This window comes from Scomber scombrus, chromosome 3, assembly GCF_963691925.1.
Source record: "Scomber scombrus chromosome 3, fScoSco1.1, whole genome shotgun sequence".
NCBI classification, from domain to species: domain Eukaryota; kingdom Metazoa; phylum Chordata; class Actinopteri; order Scombriformes; family Scombridae; genus Scomber; species Scomber scombrus.
The window spans coordinates 7,035,183-7,054,201 of NC_084972.1; the positions used below are offsets into that span (position 1 = coordinate 7,035,183).

At 40.0% G+C, this 19,019-nt stretch overlaps 1 protein-coding gene across 1 annotated transcript in view; it reads left to right on the forward strand.

The window, feature by feature from the left end:
- Nucleotides 1–19,019, forward strand: part of cntn3b (contactin 3b) — a 45,973-nt gene that overhangs the window by 8,315 nt on the left and 18,639 nt on the right. Inside the window, exons 3-8 of the mRNA XM_062415254.1 lie at nt 4,697–4,872; nt 8,557–8,655; nt 11,993–12,196; nt 16,069–16,171; nt 16,507–16,691; nt 17,167–17,303. Of these exons, the coding sequence (XP_062271238.1) occupies nt 4,697–4,872; nt 8,557–8,655; nt 11,993–12,196; nt 16,069–16,171; nt 16,507–16,691; nt 17,167–17,303 (904 nt within the window). The remainder of the gene's footprint in view (nt 1–4,696; nt 4,873–8,556; nt 8,656–11,992; nt 12,197–16,068; nt 16,172–16,506; nt 16,692–17,166; nt 17,304–19,019) is intronic.

The window sequence follows — 19,019 nt, forward strand, 5'->3', positions numbered from 1 at the left end:
ATTTCTGGTAATGTTTCACTGATTCCATAAGATTTTATAAGCTGACACACACACACACACACACACACACACACACACACACACACACACACACACACACACACACACACACACACACACACACACACACACACACAGGCACAAAAACACTTACAATGATACAGGGCAGTTTTAGGAATATTTATTGTGCTACATTTGGCTTGAAAGTCAAATGAACATCAATCTGTTAAAAAGCAGGAGCACTAACCTACTAAACATAATTGTAGAGAGTACCCTGGTCAGCAGTTGAATCTCCATTACCAGCTCTAATCTCTGCATGTGCATGTGAGTGCGCGTGTATGTGTGTGTACGTGTGTGTACGTGTGCGTGCACGAGAAGGGTATGTGGTCTGTGTGGTCACTGCTGTCTCTGTGGGTGTCTGGCCTCAAGGAAAGCCAGGTGAACCAGTGCTGCAGTACAATCCCCAGTCTATTTGATGAGGGGAACTCATGCAAAATTGATGTGAACCTCAAGGTCACGGAGAGTTCATTCAGAGCATGCTCAGATCAGCCTGCGCCTGCAGCAGCACACTGCAGCTAATGGGACTGTTCTCCTGGACTTACTGTAAGCTCCTCTCTGTCTGGTGTGGTGTTAGATTCAATGTGTCAGTTTGGGTTGCGCTGCCATCGAGACCTTTGATCTGGCTGCTACACCTCACTGTTTCACTGAGTCTGTGAAGGAATTGTAATGTAGACAGACTCACAAATATTGGTAGAATGACTGGAAACTAGTTATTGATTTTTGTTATAGATGCTTTGATTGAATTTCCTCCATCAAAAACAATAACGTATTACCCTTAAATACAAAAATACAAAAATATCTGCTTGGTGTTAGTGTAGACGTGAGCTGTCAGGTTTCTCCCTGTCAGATTGTTTTTTTCATTTGAAGGATTTTTTAAGGCCTGGTGAGGGGAATGTATTTGATATTTCACAAGAAAAAAGCAAACATTTGAGAATCTTTAATCATCTTGTGACCACTGAGACTTCTGGGTTTGGAAGAACTGGAGTGTAGAGTAATGCACACACAAAAATCAGTATGTTAATCGAAGAACTCAATATTTTACTCTTAGTCCACTAGATAATGTGTTCACCATTCATGTTTTCTGAATATCTAGTGGGAGTAATTATATCATATATAGTAGGCTCAAATTATCCATGTACAATTGATGGTCATCACCCAAGCTTTATCAGCACCACTTTCCCATAAAGCTCCTTATGACTGCTGTTTATCCTCCATCAGCTTGACTCTTTATCTATCTTTTTAGTTTACTAATTCATCATGAAGATGCCTCTAAATGTATTTTGAAAAATTAAACATTAACTTATTACCATTTATGACTGCAGACTTGGACTGCAATAAGAACCCTTTATTAAAGGCTTATTAAGATTAGAAAGTGAGAAACAAATAGTCCATTGAAATATTTAAAATGATATTACATTTATACCCACTTATTAACTATTATTTATAATATAATGTAAAACACTTCTACTATCTTTTATTAATGACGTATTACCATTTAGGACTGCTTACATGTTTATTACTCTTTTTAAGAAGTTATTAATACATAAATGCTTACTTGCAGGCCTGAAGTTGGTGTTATTAATGGCTTATAAATGATGCATAAATATATTAGTATAAAGACTGAATAATGACTTGAGTAGTGTCTCAAATAGTTTTTTGATTTTGCCTTCTGACACACAATATAGTTCTCTGCACCACAGAAGTCCCTAGTGGGTAGTGAATAGTTAATAGTGAATGATTTCTACTATAGCAGTCAAACTGACTGAAAATGAGACAGATATTTATCCATTTTTTCCCCAAATTCAATAATGATGCTGTGTGTTGTCACTGCTGAGAAAATGTTATAACCAGTAGATGTGTCAAATTTAAACATATGCATAACATTCAAATAGTAAACCAAACAGCAAAATAGCAGGTTACGTTTCTCGCCAGTAGTGTTAGATTTTTTTTTCCTCCTGATTACTGACCTCATGTTAAGATGATGCGTACAGTTTGTGTTGCTGATGTTGTTTTCACATTATCGAAATGAGATGTTTCACTTTTTTCCCACTTACTTCACACTGCTACCATGTGAGAAGTAGCCAATTGCAGGTTTATTCTTATGTTGATAGGTAGTCCGTAATGACAAAGACTGAAAATGCATATATTTCACAACAAAAATGATATATATTTTAAAAAGGCATGAGGCAAAATGACACTACCCCATTGGCTCCTTATGTTTCCTTCTCTGGGTTGACAGAGGTGAACACCAGCTTTCTCGTGACAGGTGTCTTCGATATTAAACTCACCATCCTGTCTGAAGTGTCTCTGCAGCAATAGTAGGAAGGTGGCTTACTGATTGTGTCAATGGTGCAGAGACACCATCACACCTGGCCAGCTGTCTGCTCCAGGGTTGTGTGATCTGTCCAGACTACCCACCTTCCTCTCCCATTAAGTTCAATCATGCTGGGTGGCTGCAAGTATAACTAGTTTTCCATCCCTTTCCATTTAACCTCCTCCCCTCTTGCACATAAAATAATCCTCCCTTCGGCACAAATAGAGCAGGAGGAGGACAACAGAGAATTCAAATCAATACGTACAAGAAACATTGTAATAGTAAAATGTGCGTTTTGTTTTAAATACTCACACAGTATGCATTCTTAGGAATATGAGCTTTGTTATGACAAGTATTGGACATTTAAAAGTAATATTGTGGTTGGAACAGTGACAAAATCAGTCAGATTAAGTGACTGGTACAGACTGTCAGATGAATAATGCAGGCTACAAGATGAAAGACTGCTTTGTCTTTTGTAGTCTGTCAGGCAGGAAACTGGGGAGAGCCACGACTGGCTTTAAGACTGCATGAAGCATCATTCTAACTGCCTGTTAGTTTGCCTGGGAGAAAAAAATTATTATGGATTTTCTTCACCTGCTTATCATTGGAATTGTCATTTTGCAGTCCTCTCTCTGAGGCAGGCTTACACACGGAATTCCGACAAAGCTTTGTCTCTCAGACTATAAGAAAAAGTTAAAGTAATCTATTTTGCTGCTAATGCTCTGAGATAAAGTCCTGTTACCCTCTCTCCTCTTATAGGTATCACTCAGTTCACATCTTCTTCAAATATGTCACCTTCAGGCTAGATTTCAGTAAATCACATCACATATAAAGTAGTTTCATTTTTCAGCATAAACATTATTCAGTGTTCTGTCTGTGTTGGAAGCTGTGATTAATAGTTGTCACTTCCTGAACTGAGCTCGCATGACAGAGTATTTTGTGACCTTTCTTTGAAGGAAATGGTGTGTAGACAATGCAATATGAAAGTGTCAGAAAGCAATAAGTCAAAAACACAAAACCACAAACATAAACTAATTAGAAAGCACTCAGACAGTGCGTAACTCTGCCAAGGCGTTGCAATTCTTTCCTTTCCTTTTAACAGTACACAATGTTTAGACATTTTTAATCTGCATTAGGAATCGAATCAACATCAAAGTTCATCCGGAAGAGATGTGCAGTTGTGAAATTCATTTTTCATTCACGTGATTGATGAACACACAGAAAGAAGACAAAGAGTCTAGAGCCATGCTAGCAGCTCTATGAGGCTTTACTGAGGCACATTGATGCTTTGAGCTAAATGACAATGCTAACATGCTAATGTTTGCCATGTTCACCATCTTTGTTTAGTGTGCTAACATTTGGTAATTAGCACAGAACACAAAGTACAGCTGATGCTGATGGAAATTTGTTTTGGTTGCAAACTCGAGTTTTGGACCAATTTAATTCAGACTTAATGGTGCTAGATGAAATGATCAGTGTTACAATTCATCCTGACAGGGACAACAATATCTGTCCTGCTAGTCCATGCCATAGTTGTTGAGACATTTTAATCAAAACCACATAATGTCCAACTTTTGGTGGTCCTAGAGGAAAAGAAGGGATCACTGCAGTCATTAGGATTCATCTTCTGGTGATCATGTATGTCTGCACAAAATTGAATCCATACAATAGTTATTGAGATATTTCTGTCTGGACCAAGGTGGTAAACAGATAGACCATCCACTGAACCATGCTGCTAGCATAGCTGAAAATAGCAAACATCTTCAAAATGCTCAATCTAATTATCAAACATCATTTCCTTGATATCTACCTGACCTTAATTTACCCTACATGTAATGACGTCTGTGAACAAGTTATTTAGATATCCTGCCGAAATTTCCGCCAAAAATCAATAAAATGTGTTAAAAATTTATAAAAAAAAAGGTTTTTGAAATATTCTTCTAACTTACAAAGAGGATCAAAAGCATAACCTCTTTGATGATGGTAATTAAAACTGTGATGAAATAAAAAATCCACCTCAGTATGCAAGAAGGAAAATCAATACTCTCCACTGCAGATTTCCTCAGTTTTGGAATTTAAAAATTCAAATTAAAAGACAAACAAAATACTTAAAAATGAAGTGATGAAAAGTGGGAGCTACAGCTGTAAAGAAAATGCACAGCAGTCACCTTTCTCTGTTAATGTTACAGAACCCTGATCTTATTATGCACTTTTATCTTCTCTGCATGACGTGGGCGGACCGATCCAATCGATCCTTGTGATAAATACTGTGAGCGTGCATCTCCAGGGGCTCAGCTACTGATTGTGTTTGCGTTTTTCCAGATGGTCACTAAACGGAACACTCATTGATCTGGGGAATGACTACCGGCGTCACATGTCTGGGGGCAACCTGATCATTAGCAACCTGGACAAGGACCAAGACATCGGGATGTACCAGTGCACGGCTTATACCACGTGGGGGTCCATCCTCAGCCGCAGAGCCAGCCTCCAATTTGCATGTAAGTGATCCTACAGTTGGTATCATGCTTTTGGCACGGCTATGACATTCTGGCATCTCTTTTTTATCTGCTGTGTATGGGCCTGACATGCATGTAATATGGTTGTGGCCCAGGCTTTCTTTCTTTCTTTTCTTCATTTGCTATTCCGATTTCTCATTGAGATTGCTTGGGAATAGATTTTCGAGAGGGGAAATGGTAATCGAATGAAATGTCAGTTGCAACAAACACAGTGGGTGAGGCAGCTTCTGACTGCCTCTGAACTCCATTGATTCTCATTAGTGGTTCCAGCTCTGACAGCATCTATGCTCAGTCCAAATTGACTCATATTTTGCCAAGTGATACGCCAGCTCTTGTGATTCAGACTTTAAAAGAAACTAACACAAATAAAGCTTAAGAAGTGTTTGTATCTTTATAATCATCATCCGCTCTTTTATTTATAATATACGGCAGGTTTTGAGTGGATGAAACAGTTGACAGGCTGCTTTTCTGCCAGTCTGCTGCCTAAAAAGACAAAAGGCGGGTTGAAAAGAGATGCTGTGGAGTGGGGTCCTACCTTCCAGACAGGAACTCTAGAGGTACCGCTTCTCTCTTGATCAAGCCTGCCGACTATTGATCATGTCCCAAGGATAGAGAGCCTCTCACTTCCTCTCAGGAGATGGACTGCCATTATCCCTATAGCCTGGTAATGAATCTCACTTGTGGGGACCGGGTGAAGAGCAGAGCTGCTTGACATTTATTGTCTTGCCTAATGCACAGTGAGGGAGGTCTTGGAGATCAGCATAGCTGATACTTCGTTTTTCCTTGTAATGAGGCCACTGCCCTAAGATAGAAATGCTGTGCCTTCTTTCCGGCTTTGCTCGCCTTCAAAATTCAGCTGCACCAACTATAAGTTATCATCCTCCCACAGCTCTTATTAGTAATAAAAACAACAGAAATAATGTGTAGAATTATACAAACTTGCAACATCAATAAATATATTAAAATTGATCTTTTTCACACTGCCTTAAAGGTAAATCCTAGTTTTAAACAACTTGGCTCTTACTTTTATAGTTTGGACCATCATCATCAGTTATGATAACATTGTAATCACCACATTAAACTGTTAGATCTAGGAACACTGCGACACTGACACTGACAGTGCAAGACACTGGACCACTCAGATGATCACACAAGCACTCATCAAGACAATCAGTAAAATGATTATCCAAACTGTCTGCTTTAATCATACATCACAGTTCAGTTTGGATGTATTATTAGAACTGAATTCCGGACTCCGAGACAGCATCCATCTATTAGAATTAAGTACTGGGCCAGCACATTAACCAAAAATGTTTCTAGCCTCTTGGTTTGATTCCGCATTGAGCAGCCCACTATATGTTTCTCTCCCAGGCCCCCATCTACTCCATCCATTGACTTTACATTGAGGTAATGTTATGGTAAAATGGTAAATGGACTGTACTATTATAGCACTTTTCTAGTCGTGTGACCACTCAAAGTGTTTTTAAACTACATGTCACATTCACCCACTGATGAAATAGTCATACACTCATGGCAAGGGGGCTACCACACAGGGAGCTAACCTGCTCGTCAGGGGGGAGCTAACATTCACTCACACATTCATACACCATCATCGGGAGCAATTTGGGGTTAAGTATCTTGCCCAAAGACACATCGACATGCAGACTGGAAGAGCTGAGAATCAAATCAAATCTTCCTATTCCTAACTACTCCATCTCCTGAGCCAGAACCACACCAGATGTTATCCATGTGAAAATCATTTTTCTTGGCTTTGGGAAAATTTAACAAATATGAGACCTTCATGGTTTAATATTTTAAAATATGAATACTAGTAATTGACCTTGTTTGCAGGTAAAGGTGTCCTGTCAACAGTTTTACAGACATTTTTTACAATGGTGGTCTATGGTGAAAAAGCTTTTATGGACATAGTATTGTGGTCGGTCATTGACGCAAAATATCAACAATACAAAGCCACATCCAGCTCTCTTTGCGCTTTTTTGCTGTTTACTGATCGGCTTTCTGCTTCGAACTTGCAAAATATAAAAAACGCATAGAAACTTAGAATAAAGAATAATAGCCAAAGTTGCAGCAACAAAATAAGACCCAAGAAGTCTTATTACATCTGTATTCTGTTGCCTCTGGAGCAGGTAAAAGTAGATTTGCTCAGGCAGTCTTCTGGACACAATAAATAACAGAGAATGTCTATACAGCGGCGCCATTGCCCAGACCAATCATCTTGGAGCTGTAATGGTTGCTTTCTGTAATCTCTAGGCCAACCATTCATGTATGGCAGAGACTGATTCTGCTTACAAAGGAATCACTGCAGCTACAGTGAGTTTGGCCTCTAGCTCTTAGAGTTACAGTGTGTGGTCAGTTCACTTCAGTGAAGCCCATTATTCTTCTACTGAGAGGCCAGGGAAAGTGTTTCCCCTCCAGCACGGAGTCCAGCTTCATCTCTACCCTCCTCTGTGCCATTTTGCGCAATCCGGGTGAAGGAGTCATCCTTTCCTCGTCCGTTAAGTAATTATTAGTAGCTCTCTGATTCACCTCCCACTGCTTCAAAAGCGTTGCTGTTATAATTATCAACTGCAGTTATGCCGGGCTTTTTCAATCAGTCGTGTACTGTATGTGAATCTCGCTCCACCTCCGCTCCTCAGAATCATAAATGTCTTCAGGAGACAGACTCTGTATTTACTAAGGCGGCCTGGCGAGATCAGAAGGACATCGCCTCTGTCTGTATTTCAAGTCAGCCATCTCCTCCTGTGGCCTCCTCAGTGTCCTGCCGTGACTTGGCTCTGTTTGATTCCACTGCGGTCATCAGAGAGCTGCTCATTAATCTTACCAACACTCTGTCCCACTTCTCTCCATAATCTTCCCTCTCCTAATTTCCCTTATCGGTCACACTGACTTCTTTTGTTTGTGTTTGGAAGGCTTACTCTAGGCTGTTAGCCAGAGGGTGCAGACAGAGTACAGAGCGGACTGCGGCAGCTTCCCTCCATCAGTCATGACGCCAGGGGTGGTTTATCACCCCAGGTTTAGGTTTTGTCTGCCAGCAACTGCTCATTCATTTGCAAGGGGATAGATTGTGCTGAGAGTATTGATGGGGAAGCTAATGCTTTTAAGTGCAAGATTACACCACATTTAATAATGATGTTACTTATTGCTGCTGGCACTGCAAACTGTCATTTGTCATGCACGCTTCCCCTAGTGTTTGTTCAGTTCGTGCACAGTGTTCTCCCCCGCCACACCCCCTCGCTCATTTTATCCCATTCCAGCCTAATCTCTTCCTCGCGCGAAAAGTGTAGCGTTGCAGGGTAAACGTCATCAAGTCAGATCTATCTACGCTATTTCATCAGCACCCAAGATGCCTTTGAAAGCTTCACAGGCTGTCAGGAGGTGTCCCAGGGCAATCAATGATGCCCTATTAAAGTCCCAGTGCTCAAAATGTAACATCAAAAACATGCCTCAGTGAATCAGTGAAGGGAGAGGAGGGAAAACTCATGTCCCCTAGTTTCAGAACTATCCTTTTCAAAGAAACCCTTGAGAATATACTGTATCTAAAAAAACAAACTTTCAGCTGTCAGATATTCACTCCAATACTATGAATAATTTAACTTTTTTTTGAGCCACAGTCTAACTCTATTTCAATATTATCTGACTCATCAGATCTCGATACCTTCAAAACCCAAACGGTGAGAAGTGCTGTTAATGTCCGCGAGGGCCAAGGCGTGGTTCTGTTGTGTGGGCCGCCTACACATTCTGGAGGTAAGTTTACCACATGGCACTTTTTGTGCCTGTCTTCTGTTATCCATGCATGACTCACAAGAATTAATATCACTTGTTTCACATTGCATTTTTAATGGAAGAATACTTCCCTACTCCAAACTATGTTTACATATGCTCTTAATAATCGTCCCCTTATGAAGTTCATACAGAATATTATTAAACCAATCCCTACTGGGATGTTTTGTTTGTGTTGTTTCCGTATCCAGACTATTTTTCGAATTAACGCAGTCTTACAGGAATAGCTCAACATTTTAGGATATACATTTATTTACTTTCTTGCAGAGAGTTAGATGAAAAAAAGTGTGGCATAAAGCCTGGAAACAGGGGAAACGGTTAGCCAATGTCCAATGGTGACAAAATCTGGCCACTCGCACCTCTAAAGCTCACTAATTAATATGTTATATCACAATGGGGTACAGTGAAGTATGAAAAAAATTAGTGCTTTTACAGGGGTCATATCTTGGCCTGGACATAGTGACTTCCTGGGGCCAGTTGCACCAGTTAGACCTACACCTGGATGTAAGACCAGGCTTGAGGCAAAATGCACCTGAAGCCCCAAGTAGAATTATACCTGTTGCACCATCTAGGTGTAGTGCTATGTCTGAGACTAAATCGTACATCCAGTCAAAGATAGGTGTGAAGTGTAATGTCTTGCAACACACTCCAGGTTTCACAGTTGTTTTGTCCGACGGTTCATATGGTCCTCCACAGGTAGAACAATGTCCCACCAGGCATGAAGGAGTAGCGTTAACCGGCAGTAAAACCCTAGATTTTATTCAAGTCAACTCAGTTTAGTGAATTTAATGTATGTCAAACTGAGAGGTGGCTTATAATGCTTTATGCAAAGTTTTCTTTGCTACTAAACAAGAATATATTAAACTGGCCAAAATTTTAAAAGAGTCTGGTTTGACGTTCCCCCAATACAAAAAAATGGGGACAGTTTTGTCATTGTTGTCATTGTTGCTAGCTGTCAAATATGCTGAATTTAGAGGACTTAAGATATCCAATTTATCATTTATTTAAGTTTATATCAACAGTTGTAGCAGGAGGAGATTTTCGGAGGGGGTCCCACACCTGGGATTTTTCAGCAGGCTAGAGTCTCTCATGGCTGCCTGAAAAAGGTCTTTGCAATTTTTCGCCGACTTTCCAACTTCCTAATCCACCCTTTGCTTTGCTGACTGCCGTTGTTCTCATTTGCCAGGCATCTTGTTCTTTCTTATTAGTTACGGCATTGCTTTGTTTGCAAACTAAAATATGCATACTTACTGTGCCATAATTTTTCTTGTATCACAATCTGAGTAATTTAATTTTCCTTTCTTCGGTTCAGCAATCATATCTAATCTGTTTCTTGTTGCCAGGAAATGTACGTTTCTAATCATAGTAACGTGAATGGTGTGGCAATTATCACAAGTGTCAGTGTAGATGATGTACATCTACACTAGGAATAGCTGCACCTAGTTGTAGTTTAAGATGGTGCAATAGATGTTCATATTTATCACAAGGCTGAGTGTAGCTAAGCCAGGCGTAGGGGTTACACCCAACTTTCATCAACATCCAACTGGTGAAACCAGCCCCAGGGGTCTCGTCGTCACTTTGAGGTTGCCAGGCAACCACTGTAGACTCAAAGAAGTAATTGCAGAGAAATGGTCCAGCCCCTTCCCCCTATGTAAAACCAAAACCTGTTGTTTGAGCTTTAGAGGTCCTGTTAGGTGGATTTTGTCACATTTGGTCTCTCTTGGCAAGAAAACGAATAGACGTATTTCCCAAAATGTAAAACTATGTATTTGTTGAATGCCTTCCATAAAAATGCACCTCCATAAAACCAAAACAAATGCTTTTATTGTTCAACTGAAAAGCTAGGCATGTGTTCTTTAAACAAGAGGCTACAAATAAGAGATAAAGATGCATACTTCTCTGTCCCGCCTCTCTGAGTATCTGCAGAAAGCTTAGGACATGGACAATGGCTGCTGTCTAGCTTGTCTCCTTCCTGATACAGTAGCTTGCACATTGGAACAACCAATTTCCTTCACAAGAGAACAGTTTGTAGGGCAGTGCATTGTATAGCTGGTCTATGGGATAATTGGTCGGAGTACTTTGTGTGAAATACAGTTTTACAGCCTTCCTATCTGACATAGGCTTATATGTAGTTGGCTGCTGTAACAGTAGCGCCATTATATTTTCACATTTTTAGAAGGGAATGAAAGTTAAAGTAGTGCGAGCCCGCTGTCCCTTTCTTCGTCTTTCACCCTGTTACTCCCTCTCTGGCTCTGTCTTTCTCTCCATTTCCTTCCTCTCTTTTTCTTTCTCTCTTGCATTTTGAAAGAATTGATGTGCTAAGTAACCTTGAAACTCAACGAAACTTCATCTAACGTCTATGAGGCGCCCCTTCTGGTTTTCGCTACACTTCATTAGCTTTGGCTTCTGCAAAAGCCTTCTCTGCTACCATATTAGTTATCACATCACACCGATATGACAGATTAAATATAGTATTGTCACAAGCGAACATACTGTGTCACATCTGTTCCCCAAAATAGATGTTTGTTTACTCTGAGGTATTTTTTTTCTTGGCGCATAAGTCACGTTTTGTACTTCTGCTCTTCATTTGACTTGTAATTGCTTGACAGTACTCTATCCCCACTCATTACAGCCACATTTTTCACATGGAGGTTATGTTGGCAACAGATATGATTGACAGTCACAGTGTACACCTTTTTGACTCGGAGCTCCTCACCTCCCAAGTGGTAGATTACACAGAGCATCTCGCTCCTGCAAATCTGTGCAGCGTGTGTTTCCTCCAAAAGATACAGTGATTCATTATGGCAGGTCTCCCCTTTTTTTATGGGCGACCTGCTGCTTGTGAAGGGGCATGACAATATATTTCTACTTCTGTAGATCGGTTTGTCCATCCACCCGTCCGTGCCGCCCACTAACAAAGTCACTCAGTGACCTCAGGAATAGAGGGCATGTATCAGGGGAGATCCACTGATGCGCCATAATCTATTTTGTTTTGGTCCCTTTACTTAAGCCTCCAGTTTCTTCTTATTACATTTGCCACATCTTTGTATTGCATTCCAAGAAAACTGAGATAAGGGGAGGAAAATGACCCTATATGCTAATATTTTAAGTTCAGTACAATAGGCTTTGTTTTGTTTGCTTCAGCCATCCAATTCATAGTGGCTGATCAATATAATATGTGTAGAATCAGTCGTGCAGAGAACAGTACAATTACTATTTACAATTTCATTTAGCAGATGTTTTTATCCAAAGTAGTGACAGTGGACCAATGCAAAGTTCAATGGTTTCCCTTCTGTTCCAGAGCTCACTTTCGCATGGATCTTCAATGAATATCCATACTTTGTCCAACAAGACAGTCGTCGGTTCATCTCTCAAGAGACTGGGAGTCTGTATATCGCCAAAGTGGAACCCTCAGATGTGGGCAACTACACCTGTGTGGTTAACAACACCATCACGAGGGAGAAGGTGCTCAGCTCTCCTACACCGCTGGTCCTCAGAAGTGACGGTAAATGTCTTAAAACTACAGGGCTCTTTTACTGTGTTGTACCAGTTCGTCCCATTATGTACTGTCAAGTTTATTGAACTCATTGAGCTGTGTGGCATCGATTCAAAAGAGTTGATAATAGCAAGAAAAAGGTCCACACACTGCAGCTCCCACAGTTATTTGTAGTAGTGAGGTGTTATTGTCCAGTAAGCATTCATTTGGTGATTGGGACGTCAAAAGATGTCTTTCAGTTAAAACTGGGCTTAACTGTTGTTACTGTTGTTCCAACAGCATTTCAGTGAATATTTTAATTTCAGGACCAGTCCACTCATTAATGAAACTGCCATGTAGCCTTTCCTCCCCACCAGCACACATCTAAGATCAACAAAAAGGATTAGGGATGTCATGGGGTGTTGCTCTGTGCAAGGCCAGCTTAGTAGCACCCTTTCATCAATTGGGAGCATTAACAATTTTGCCCACTCAGATTAGCTCTAAATGTTTCATATGGCATCATCAGACAGGGAGAATAAGGCTGGTATTATTATATATTTTTTATATTGTGAACAAATTTCATTACAATTTCCCCACATGAGCCTGACCACCAACATGTACATACATTTATCAATACTCTCTGACTGCCCTACCTATTCTGTTGCTCTCAGTGCCACAAGCACAGTACCAGTCAAAGGTTTGGACACATCTTGCAATTCACATAAATGAGAGTTTTTTTTTACTGCTCAATTGTTCCATAAAACAGCTAGCCATTGTAATTTTACTGGTAACGAGAGAAAGGAGTGCATTTGTTAGGGACAATTTTCAGCTGTGGATTATAGTGCCAGGACTCTTTGATGAGTTTCTATTTAAAGAAGGAAAAAAGAAACAATTCATTGGTGGAATATACAACATGTTGCTAAAGGAACAATCTAAAAATGACTCACTACAAACAATAAATGATAAGTGGAGTAAAGATTAGCATTTTAAAGGAGCCAACAGAAAATGGAAAAAAAATGCCCATATCTTACATATAACACTACTGCAATTAACAATTTACAGATAATTCAATACAAATTAAATATACTATACTAGATACAAACTCTTCCAATTAGTGTGTGAAGTGTGGCTCTCATCGCTCCCTTATGCACTCCTTCTGGGTTTGTGCAAAAAGCCTGTAATGAAAACCAAAAATGGATATCTTTTACCTCTAAAACAAAAAAAACAACTTTCAGCTGAGCTGTGTATTTTTCAGGCTGCTGAAAAAGTAAGATATCCTATGGGATGGCAGATTATGTTCTCCTCCCTGGTTTACAGGAAGCTCATTTTAAAACACTGGAAGAAACAAAGGCACCTTCTTTACAGATTTGTAAAGAGTTGATGTGATATAATTTTCATAGAAAAGACACTGAATGAAGATAATAACAAATTGAAGCAGTTCAGTGAGGTTTGGAAGTACGTATATGAAGCTGTATGAGATTAAAAAGAATTTATAGCAAGGCTGGGAGGGGAAGGGGAGACTACAATGGAGAACACAAAACATAGTTAGGCATATGAGAGTGTGTGTGTGTGTATGAGCATTTTATGTTTAAGGATAGTTGGGTGTTAGGATGAGAGGAATATCTGTTATTTGAAGATGAATGAATGTGACAGAAATGTATTTCATGTCTTATATTTTTCATTTTTGTGTATGTGGATGGTTTAGTTATTTGTGTGGGCTTGACAAAATTGTAGAATAGGATGGGCCTATATTATATTGCACATCAAGGTATTATTGTATATCTATGTTGGTAATAGATTGTAAGCAAAGTTTCTTGGTGGAAACCATGAAAGTAATTTTTTATTTTTTTTAATACTATTGGAAGGGTTGCATGTAACCTTAGTTAAATATTGGCCCAGTTTTAGACTCAAAGCCTAGGTGTTGTTTGACCTGCACATAAAACCCTAAAATATCAAAGCTTTCATGAGCTGAGTTACTGTTGTGTTTTATTAATCAGAGACCTTTCTATGTTTGAAAATGCCACCAATCATTACTAACTAAACACAGAGATGATCAAAGTGTTATGTGTAGAAGATGCATTTCCATAATCTGGGTGTTTTCCAGTTTCTGTGTGAGACGCTCACACTTATCACAGCTTCTCAAAGTCTCTAACCTTTCATCTAAAACATTGCGTAGGACCGAATCAGCTCTTGGTGCCAGACTGTGAGGCTGGTAATGGTAAAAGGCACACTACTGTCTCTGTGAAGGAGTATTTGACCTGCTCTAGTGATGTGAATATAAATAAAGTCATAAATGAAGTCAAATTGCCACTGGTGATAAATCCCTACTAAGCAAGTCATTTCCTTGATGTGTTCCCTGAATCTTTTATAAGCCATCTCTGGTTTTTTCCCCCTCTTTAGCATCCTTACTCTTGAACCACACCGCCTACCTGAGCAGCATGTGTGCTTTTCATTTTCTGCATTTATGTTAACGTGTTAGAGCAGCCACACAGCCCACGTGAGCAGCACGGCTCAGTGGCGTGTTATCTAGAGTCTGTGTTGAGACTCTTTTTTTTCCCTCTGCGCGATACACGAAGTTCTCAGCAAAAATAGACAGTGAAAATGATCTGTTGATATTCATATTGACATCCTGCCAGAAATATTACATATTTGACACCTTTCACAATACATATTATGTCTATATCTATAGAATCAGAGTAATAAATGAAAAAATATTTATAGGACAAATTAAATGCCACATGTGTACCATATTTCCTGTGGAGCATTCAGAGCTAAATATAAAGCACTATGGCTTTATCCACATCCAAGGAGCATTGAATCAAAAGCAACTGGACTTAGTTGTAGATGTTAAGACATCGCACCCCTCATCCAAGGGGCTCCTTCAGTTCAAACTGACTGGCAGGGAGCATTGGTATTTAACCTCTGTGGGGTTAAATACCTGGAACTCCCCGGTATTGTGGTCATTATCAAGGTTATTGAGATACCAATTGGTTTGTTAGTGCTCCTGACTGTTGTAACAACAGTTGTTGGAGTTGTAACATGGTCAAATGTGAATGGTTGTTAAATCTCCTGGGAAGCACCGTAGGTGGGGGTTAAGTGGTGTCATGGACCTTCTCCTCTGTTGAAGGATGGTTTCTCTACCTTGACGTAGATAGCCTCCTTTTCTCCTCATTTAACCCATCTGTCCTCCCTATCCAAAATATGTATGTTGTTGTCCTCAAAAGAGTCCCTTATCTTTAAGGTGTGGGTAAACTGCTGTAGTCTGTAGATGGGGGAATGCAACAAACGCATGGCTTAACACACAACACCATTTATCACCGACCTACACCTACTCTGTTCTTTCATCCCTTTCCAGGAGATTTAACAGTCAGTCACATTTGGCCTCATGTGACATCTCCAATGACTGTCATTTAAACTTTGCCCCAGGTGACTCCGACAACTCTTAACAATTGTTGTTGAGATAGCCAGGAGCACTAACGAACAAAGTGGTATCAATGACCTTGATTACAACCCTGCAGAGTTAAACACCTGGGACTCTGTATCAGTCAGTTAGAACTGAAAAAGCCTCTTGTGTGATAGGTAAAATGACTTAAAGTATCTACGACCAATTCCAGTTGTCCTTGATCCAACCCTCCTTGGATATCAATGTAGAGAGAATAGGGTTGGCCGAGGCAGCATCAGCGCCACAGCAGCAGTGTTATCTGTGTGGACACCACATGCGTGCGAGCTGCAGCAGTTCAACGAGGTAGCTGTCACACACAGGTAAAGGTGGGCGTTGTGGCCAGGGCTCTTCAGTGGTCTCAGTGGTGTCACCGTTTTCTTTTTGATGCGATGTGAGAGCCATGTGTGCTGTTAATCAATGGTGTAAAAAGCTTGTCATCTTTTGTCTCCCTTTTTTGTAGGAGTGATGGGTGAATATGAACCCAAAATAGAAGTTCATTTCCCTGATTCAGTTCCAGCTGCGAAGGAATCGGTGGTGAGGCTGGAATGCTTTGCTCTGGGAAAGTAAGTCAGTCTCATTGTGTATGTGACATAAGCTGTGTGCTCATTCATGCATGAATGCGTGCTAGTCAAGATGATTTGATGATGCACAAGCGTAACACTACTCATACTCAGATTCATCAATCCATAGGAGAGCAAGGGCGACAATATGACAAGACAAGGGAGCGGAAATCAGAGCTTCTCAAATCTGAGCAATCACAGTTATGATTTGTAGGGAACAATAACTCATAACACTTTTGTTCCATCTCCTTTTGTTTTGTGCTTGATCACACTTTGATCACTGCGACTGACAGCTGGGATCATCATCAAGGGAACTTTTTGTCCCCTCTCTTTTGCAGCCCTGTACCAGAAATAAGCTGGAGGAGAACCAGTGGGGTCCCTTTCCCCAGCAAAGTCAAAATGAAGAATTCAAACGCAGTCCTTGAAATCCCCAATTTCCAGCAGGAAGACGCTGGGACGTACGAATGTATGGCGGAGAATCGGCGAGGCAAAAATGCGGCGCGGGGTCGTATTTCATTCCACGGTTAGTGAACCATTTCAAATTGAATGACAGTTGATCCATAGAGATGCAGCAATCAATGTGTGTCTGGAACAGATATACACATTTGTACAGGAAACATGCATGTGACCAGCAGCTTGAATCTCATTTGGTTGTCAGAAAACCTATTTTGTTCATAACATGTAGGGCACAATGAAATTACAGGATAAGCTGTGGATCCTGCCTATAAAAGCAGAAAGAGAATATAAGGAATGGGGGGGGGGAATAATTCCCAGTCAATCTTCAAGCTTGGCATTCTGTTAAGAACATTGTTAATACTTTTGTTTACCAACCTGTATTTCTCATTGTGATGATAATCCACTTGTTGAGTTTAAACTTTGATGATTTAATGCAAGGCTGCTTTTACAGCTTGTGATTTCTGATACCGTTATTTACTAATCCAGTGCTTCTATAATTAAAACACATGTTTGAAAAAGTAATCCTCTGGTTTTTTTTCAAGCTAAACCTCACTGGCTCCAGACAATGGCGGACACAGCTCTGTCCATCGAGGAAAACCTGTTCTGGGAGTGTAAGGCCAACGGAAAGCCTAAACCGTCCTACAGCTGGTTGAAGAATGGGGAGCAATTGATGGGCGAGGTATGGAGATCTGTTGGATTTGTCATACTATTGCACACAGAATTGGCATAGAAACATGACAAATGCAACTGCTTCCATAAGTGTTCAGTGATTGAGGGAATATCTTTTGGACGAATGGTGTTCATCCCTCCACTTTTAAAGACTTGTTGAATTTATGCTAAGGAGTACTGAAGCAGTGATGAAGGCTTGCTGTGACCCAGCACCTTACTAAGACACTTAATGTTGGCTTTTCCTTTAAAGTCCATGTAAAGCAGTAATGAATGCATTCTGAGTTTGTTACACCACATCAGAAAATCATGTAATTAACCAGCCAGCACAATTTGAACTTGCAAACTATATAATATTAGGTTTCAAATTGTGGGAAAATAATGAGGGCATGTCAGCTAAAGGCGTTGAAAGCATAACCGTCTGGGTTAACAACACTCATACCAAACTCACTTATAAAAATACACAATTTAAAATAGGCCTGGTTTGTAGAAGGCAAGCAACATGGATGAGTAAGTTAAAAATTAAGTAACGTTAGGAGCCATTGTTTAAGCCGGCACATATTTTGTGGGTAAATGTCGACTTGTGTTAGTAAAAATGACTTGATAACAAGCGACTCATCACCAATCAACAGTATATTAAATTGTTGTTTTTTCAGTGGAGTTTGGTGCACTAGTTTATGTCATCAAGCCACCATTTCAGGCCCTACCCAAAAAACCTGAACACAGAAATGCTGAAAAACAGTTTAAAGCTCTAACTCAACAACTCAGTACTACATGGTTCATAGTCTTTGTTTTTATCCTGTATAATGTGATTTTCCTTTACATGGACTTTAAATTTGTGATGCTGCTTGAGCTAGTCCAAGCCTTTTAGTATAGACTTCCTTTGGTCTCTTATTGTCTGTCATAGTCACAATTGTTTTACTTCCCTGCATTGACCAGTTCTCTTCCTTTTTTTCTGTGTAGTTTAATTTGTCACCCATCTGTACATCTGGCTCATCTTCTGTTGTACTCAAATTGTCTCTCTCTTTACACAATTGGTGTTAAAGTCTTAAATTGCCATTGTCCTGTCTTTTTGACAGCTTTGGTATTGTCTGTACTGTGTTTATGAACTAACACAACTACTGCTAGGTTAACTGAATCAAATGAAGAGAATGAACAGAAACAGTTGCAAGGATTGTTTTGACATTTTGCGAATACACATATTCACTTTTTGGCGGAGAGCTAGATGAGGATTCTGAATAAAAAACACTTCAGTATTTGTTACACGATGTTACACCTTGTTTGTTTAATCCATACAAACCCAAAGTGTAAAAAAAAAAAAAAAAAAAGGCAATGTGCCATTTTACAAGGGGTCATGTCATCATTTCTTGGCTGGGAGCGCTAACTTGTGCTGTTGCCTGGCAATGGAGCCAAGCTAGCTGCTCCCCCTGTTTCCACATCTTAGTGCTGAGCTAAGCCAACCGTCACCTGGCTGTAGCATTGTATTTAATTGACAGATTTGAGTGGTATCCCTTCAAACTTGTTGCCAGACAGAGAATAAGGATATTTCCAACTGGCAACTGAGCCAGGGTAGCTGGTTCCCCTGTCTCTATGTCTTCTTGCTGAGCTAAGCTAACCATCACCTGGCTGTCACATTGTGTTTAACAGATAGATTTGACTGGTATCTCTTTAAACTCTTCGCCAAAAATAGGATAAGCACATTTCCCAAAATGTCAAGCTTTTGCTTTTT